This window comes from Salmo trutta, chromosome 3, assembly GCF_901001165.1.
Source record: "Salmo trutta chromosome 3, fSalTru1.1, whole genome shotgun sequence".
NCBI classification, from domain to species: domain Eukaryota; kingdom Metazoa; phylum Chordata; class Actinopteri; order Salmoniformes; family Salmonidae; genus Salmo; species Salmo trutta.
The window spans coordinates 73,125,970-73,133,361 of NC_042959.1; the positions used below are offsets into that span (position 1 = coordinate 73,125,970).

The following is a 7,392-nucleotide window of genomic DNA, read 5'->3' on the forward strand; positions in this document are numbered from 1 at the left end:
TATAAGGACATTTAGGCACTAATATATGGATTTCACATGACTGGGAATACAGATATGCACGTTTGTCACAGATACCTTAAAAAAAGGTAAGGGTGTGGATCAGGAAACCAGTCAGTGTCTCATGCAGCATGACCCATCTTCTTCACATAGAGTTGATCAGGCTGTTGATTGTGACCTGTGGAATGTTGTCCGACTCCTCTTCAATGGCTTTACGAAGTTGCTGGATATTGGCGGGAACTGGAACACTCTGTTGTACATGTCAATCCTGAGCATCCCAAACCTGCTCATTGGGTGACATGTCTGGTGAGTATGCAGGCAATGGAAAAACTGGGACATTTTCTGCTTTGTTTCAGAACATTCAATTCTCTGGTGGACATTCCTGCAGTCAGCATGCCAATTGCTGTCACGCACTGACCTAGAGAGCTGTTTTTTCTCTGTTTAGTTCGGTCAGGGTGTGATAGAGGGTGGGCATTCTATGTTTGTATTTCTATGTTTTGGCCGGGTATGGTTTCCAATCGGAGGCAGCTGTCTATTGTTGTCTCTGATTGGAAGCCATACTTAGGCAGCCTTTTTTCCTTTAGTTTTCGTGGGTAGTTGCTTTCTGTTTAGTTTGTAAACCTGACGGAACTATTGGCTGTCTGTCACGCCCTGACCAGGTGAACTCTTCTATTTTGGTCAGGGTGTGGCATTTCTATAGTTTATTTTCTATGTTTTGGTATAGCCTTGCTTTGGGGCGTATTTCTATGTTGGGTTATGTCGATTCCCAATCAGAGACAGCTGTCGCTAGTTGCCTCTGATTGGGGAATCATATTTAAGTTCCTTTTCCCCCCACGATGTTTGTGGGTTGTTGTCTCTTTTTGTTTGAGCAGTAGCGATACGTTTATTCTCTGTTTTGACCGTGTTATTTCAGTCTGAAATAAATAACATGTGTTCGCTCCCAGCTGCGCCTTGGTCCACTTCTTCCTTCCTGCACGACGATCGTTACAGAACAACCCACCAAACCAGGACCAAGCAGCAGAGGAACGAAGAGGAAGGATGGACATGGGCCGAGTTAAGGAGGAGCATTTCCAGGGCGATGGAAGAGTTTAGGGAGACCGAGAGGCATCCCCAAGAATTTTTTAGGGGGGGGCACAAGGGCTGTTTGACGGGGCAGGAGCTGCCCGCCAGTCAACAGTCGTCGGAGCTGCCCGCCAGTCAACAGTCGTCGGAGCTGCCCGCCAGTCAGTCGTCGGACCTGCCCGCCAGTCAACAGTCGTCGGAGCTGCCCGTCAGTCAACAGTCGCCGGAGTGGTCAGACTGCGCTGAACTGCCGGAGTGGCCAGACTGCGCTGAACTGCCGGAGTGGCCAGACTGCGCTGAACTGCCGGAGTGGCCAGACTGCGCTGAACTGCCGGAGTGGCCAGACTGCCCTGAACTGCCGGAGTGGCCAGACTGCCCTGAACTGCCGGAGTGGCCAGACTGCCCAGACTGTCCCGAGCTGCCAGGCGTCCCCAGTCCAGTCCGGCCCGTCCCTGCTCCCCGCACCAGGTTAGTGGTGCGTGTCCACAGTCCTGTCCGGCCCATCCCTGCTCCCCGCACCAGGTTAGTGGTGCGTGTCCCCAGTCCAGTCCGGCCCGTCACTGCTCCCCGCACCAAGCCAGTGGTGCGTGTCCCCAGTCCAGTCCGGCCCGTCCCTACTCCCCGCACCAGGTTGGTGGTGCGTGTCCCCGGTCCTGTCCGGCCCGTCCCTGTCCCCCGCACCAGGCCCACGGCGCGTGTCCACAGTCCGGCACGGCCTGTGTCCGGTCCACCGGTGACCAGTCCTGTTCCGGTCGGCGGCTCCGCTCCGGAGCCTGAGCATGCCGCTCCACCGTGGTCCAGTCCGGGCCAGAGGGGTAGGGCTAGGGTGGAGGCAGGGGGAGAAACACGCCTGGGGCCAGAGCCTCCACCGAGGGTGAGGCGCCCACCCGGGTCCCCCCCCAATAGACTTTAGGTTGGTGCGCCGGGAGTACGCACCGTTGGAGGGGGGGTACTGTCACGCCCTGACCAGGTGAACTCTTCTATTTTGGTCAGGGTGTGGCATTTCTATAGTTTATTTTCTATGTTTTGGTATAGCCTTGCTTTGGGGCGTATTTCTATGTTGGGTTATGTCGATTCCCAATCAGAGACAGCTGTCGCTAGTTGCCTCTGATTGGGGAATCATATTTAAGTTCCTTTTCCCCCCACGATGTTTGTGGGTTGTTGTTTTGTTTGAGCAGTAGCGATACGTTTATTCTCTGTTTTGACCGTGTTATTTCAGTCTGAAATAAATAACATGTGTTCGCTCCCAGCTGCGCCTTGGTCCACTTCTTCCTTCCTGCACGACGATCGTTACACTGTCATTTTGTTATTTTGTCTAGTGTTCGTTTTCCATTAAAGTATATCACGCTGAGCACTCTACACGCTGCGCCTTGATCTCCTCTATACGACGCCTGTGACAATTGCATACTCCCTCAACTTGACACATCTGTGGCATTGTGTTGTGTGACAAAGGATAAATGCTCACTAACAGGGATGTAAACAAAATTGTTCACAAAATGTGAGATAAATAAGCTTTTGGGATCTTTTATTTCAGCTCATGAAACATGGGACCAACACTTTACATGTTGCGTTTATGTTTTGGTTCAGTGTAGATAGTGGATAAAAGGAGGAGTTGTAACCCACATGTATAGCAGCTCTTATAATGGTCCTCTGATCTGTTGACCACCATGCATTATGATGGTTCAGCTGGGTTCTGACGCTATACTGTACATCTCTGTAAAATAGCCTGGAGGTTACCTCTGTGTGGATGCTATATGCTACGGTAGTGTTATTGAGGGCAATACACACAGCCACCCACAGCAGACATGCACATGTCCCAGACACACAATGTCCCAGGCTCAGAGGTGTCCGGTTGGGTTAGGGTTATAGGTTGAGGTTATGGGGTTAGGAACTGGGGAACGTGATCTCTGGACATTACTGTCTGACTGTACCAAGTGTATTTGTAAAAAGAGCTCTACAAATGTGAAGGAAAAATGTGAGTGATTGATGCCTGTGGATGTCACAGCGCTTGCAGGATTGTGCCTGTTGAAAGATGATTCTCTTTTATTGTGATCATAGTTTTCATAATGATATGCACATGAACAGGGACTCATGCCTGAGGAGGACAGGATAGATGCTTCGTGTTGATGGACTTTCAGCAGGGAGGGAGTCTCACTGCACGGGAAAATGGAGAGGTGTTTATGATTACTATTCATACCAGCAGAAACCAGAGCAACAATAAGGTTACATAACACGCTTCTGTGTGAATCAGAATGTGAAGAATGTGGATGAGAGGAATAGTTCCATTCACAACGAGGTGATTTATATGAGCTGATTTTATTTATAGCTGAATATTTGCTACTGGTTTTGCTGCTAAATTTAGGAAGTGGGCCTACAGTAACGTCAACCGACACACAACACAAGCCTAACCCTCTTGAAATCAATGTCAGACAAATCTCAACGATTTGTTGTCTACTGTCCCTTAGTAATATATATACATATATTTGGTGAGTTGTGTTGGCTGGTATTTTATCTTGTCTTATTTGATAAATACTTTGAAATATAAATATTGAAATATGCTTATATTATTAAAGTATATTCATATTTGATCCTTTTTTTATTCAACGGTTTCTAGGCCCGTTTGGGAAACAGTCAGGAGTCAGATATAAAAAGACAAGCTACATTTATTAAGGGATTCAGGCTACGTATAGGTTTGCTTGTTTCAAACAGGATAAACTCAAAGCACATTAACACAATTACATCCGGCCGTGATTGGGAGTCCCATAGGGCAGTACGCAATTGGCCCAGTGTCGTTCGGGTTTGGCCGGGGTAAGCCATCATTGTAAATAAGAATTTGTTCTTAACTGACTTGCCTCATTAAATAAAGGTTCAATAAAAAATAAAGAGGAAATCTGCAGTTGTAACAATAACAAAGCATATTCCCAACCACTGTTTCTGTAAAAATCTGAAGGATGGGGCTGGAGAAATGTAACCCCTCTCAAATTCATAGACATAGCTATGGATGCAAGGACTGATCATTCAAGCATCCATGATATCAACATTATAGTTTTATCCATGTCATGAGGCTATACAGTGTTTGTCTACATTTACTTTGTTTACAAACATTGGATTAAAACAAGCTTATGTTTTTGGTTCTGATGGGTTACTACACTTCAACTAAGGTCAGTTGGCATTTTTAAGTTATATTCTTCAAGAATGAATGAGTACATATTATGTCAAAAAATGTAAGTAGCAACTGCAGATTTCCCCTTTAACAAATTACAAATTTGGAATATTGGCAACATCGCTCAACACACACTAGGGGCACAGCAGTCTAAGGCACTGCATCTCAGTGCTTGAGGCATCACTACAGACACCCTGGTTCGATTCCAGGCTGTATCACAACTGGCCATGATTGGGAGTCCCATAGCGCAGCGGACAATTGGCCCAGCGTGTTGGCTGTCCTTGTAAATAAGAATTTGTTCTCAACTGACTTGCCTTGTTAAATAAATGTAAAAAGAATATATTATGAACACATTTGATCACACCCCTTACATTTATCTTGGTCCTCAAATGTTTCTTAAACTGACTACGCACACTGACACCACACGTTCTCAACCAACACCATGTTCCTGCATGCAAAACAATCAATATCAATGGTCAGTTTGACATTATGTTACAGTATAAAGCTTATTTACAAGTGTGATAAATAGCGCTACATTCCCATCCAGACCATGAAATAGGTTAGAATTTAGATCAAATTGAAACTATTGTATGCATGACTGTGTAGCCTCTCCCAGTTCATAAATATGAAATGATGGGAGCGTGCAAAGGGGTGCGGTCTTTCCTGTAGTCGGGAACGGAACCGGAAGTTCCGCCATCTCCTTGTACCATTCGAGCTACAACAGGGTCAGTATAGACTTAATTTAGATGTTAATTATGGTATATTGTCAACAGTTATTAAATATTATAAGTAATATTGACACAGTAAACGTTCCATAACCATCAGTTTTATGTTAAGGATGGTGGTGTCACTCGATCAGATCATAAATACCACTCCTATTCTGTTGCCACTTGAACTGCTAGCAACAGGGTTCAACGTTATCTCATCTGTTTGCACCATTGGCTACTTCAGCTACCTAGCTAGGTAAATAGCAATGATTCATTCAGTGTCGTGACAGGAATACCTATATTTAGTTAGTCGGGTTTCTCTTTCACGCTTTCCCCTTAACCCCCACCACAATTGTAAAACGTTAAAATTGATCGCTACTGAGAAAGCCAAGGAGAAGGGGAGTTAACGGTAAGTAGCTAACGTTTTCCAGCTGATAGCTGGGAGGGTGGTACCATAACGTTAGCCAGCCTATAGCTAGCTAACTAATTAGTTAGTGACCCCTTTTATCTGGTTTGGATGGCCTTCTATGTTTGCCAACCAAGTTCGTTACACTTCCCATGTTGTTCTTTGGCAGTAGTAGTTTCCAGTAGTTCCTGTTGTGAAGTTGGTGTTGAATCGCTGTGTAGACTGAGAGATGATACCTGGTTAGCATGCTAACTGGGTGGGGGTCTCTGGCTCAGGAGGGTGTGTGACTGTCTGATAGCGACTATCAAGTGGGAACGAGCGTAGAGGCCACAGTGTCTCTGACATTGTCATGATCGCTACAGTCTACATCGTTACACCGCCCTATTCTTTTTTCTGGCGTTAGCACAAATATGGGTTAGTAGCGCAATAACTTTGGCTTGCTAACTAACGTCAGTTCAATAGTTTGTTAGCTAGCTTATATTAGACACAGCCAACTAGCTAAGTTTGTCTGGCTTCAGCTAACTAGTTGCATGTGTATTGCATGTTGGGATTTCATTGCCAATAATGTATCTGCCATTGAATGCACATTGTATGTCTCGTGTCAGTGAAACCAAGCAAGTTCTGATACTTATTCCACTGTAAGCTGTCCTGAATATTTAAACGGCATTAGCTAAGCTCCTTATCAACAGTTGAACTTGACAGTACAATAACATAGCTACATACAACAGCCGGACGTCTCCTGTCCTGTAGCATGTAGCTATGTTATTGTACCGTCAAGTTCAACTGTTGATAAGGAGCTTAGCTAATGCAGTGCTCCACATTATGATGTGTAGGGTTGAGGTCATTGCCATTTAAATTCAGCACAGGATATGTCTGTTTTCAAGAAAATATCACTTTTTTCTGAGTATTTCTCAATTCTTGAATTGGAATTTCAGAACACTTCCTCAATTTATATAGAATTGGCCTGAACCCTGTTTATGTGTTGAATTGTGAGAGATTTGGGCTAAGCTTGTCCCTTATCTACATTCGGTCTTGGTAGATGCCTTGTATGAACTTTGGAACGTTGCTCCAGTAATCTCTAAACTGACTTCAGGGATGGTTATCTCTCTGCTGTGTTATGTAACCTAGTCTCCTATTAGTACTGTACAACCTGTCGTCTTCCACTCCTTATTAGTCTGGTCGGCCACACTGCTAGGGGTATTCAGCAGCACTGGAACCATTTTGTCAGAGAAGACAGTCAAATCATAAAGGAATATGTTGTACCTACATATTAGATGAGTTTGTTAGTCACGTACACAGGCTCGCAGGTGGAATCGCAGGGCACAGTGAAATTCTTAACCTCTGAGCTCCAACAGTGCAGGTCAAAAAGAGAAGTGACTGAAACCCACTAGGATTATTCATGCCACAGCATTGTTAAACAGTCCACAGAGTACTAACAGTTCAATGATGTCAAAATGATGACACTGTTCAAGCCTGCAGGCCATGGCCATGCTCATCTGACAGCATTACTGGGTCAGATAGTGAAAGTGAATCAAACTTAAACACTATGCCTAATTCCAATCAAACCCAATTAAATATCCTAGCCTACGTTGTGTTTGGGGTGAGGAGAAACTCGGGGTTTTCTCTTTGGGCCATCAACACGTACCGGTAAGATTAGTGTTGTCATCTCTCACTCCGCAGATTGGTTTTATCACCCCAAATCTGCGCTTTTGGGACTCAATGTCTCTGTGAGGAGAGACGGACAGGCTGAGACAGAGCACTCTGTAAACGACTGGAGCCGGAAAGAGAGAAACCAAGTGAGAGAACACTATTCCTTTGTAACGTGTGTGTGTGTGTGTGTGTGTGTGTGTGTGTGTGTGTGTGTGTGTGTGTGTGTGTGTGTGTGTGTGTGTGTGTGTGTCAACAGAGAGAAAGGCAGCACAAAGGAGCACTATGTCCACAAAATTTGATTGCTGGTTTTGTTTTTCTCTTTCACACAATGTTTGCCTATTCATCTTGATCTCTCTCTCTCTCTCTCTCTCTGTCTGTCTGTCTGTCTGTCTGTCTGTCTGTCTGCC

At 45.2% G+C, this 7,392-nt stretch overlaps 1 protein-coding gene across 8 annotated transcripts in view; it reads left to right on the forward strand.

Moving 5' to 3' along the window:
* Positions 1 to 4,866: 4,866 nt before the first annotated feature.
* LOC115188477 (epsin-1) overlaps positions 4,867 to 7,392 on the forward strand; it is an 18,752-nt gene continuing 16,226 nt past the window's right edge. For 2 of the 8 annotated variants that reach the window (XM_029747352.1, XM_029747357.1), the window contains exon 1: positions 4,911 to 5,185. In XM_029747352.1, coding sequence (XP_029603212.1) covers positions 5,052 to 5,185 — 134 coding nt within the window. In that variant the 5' untranslated portion in view covers positions 4,911 to 5,051. Of the gene's footprint in view, positions 5,339 to 5,433; positions 5,750 to 7,015; positions 7,132 to 7,392 lie in introns of those variants that run through there. The other 6 variants (XM_029747363.1, XM_029747361.1, XM_029747364.1 and 3 more) reach the window with 6 other exon arrangements.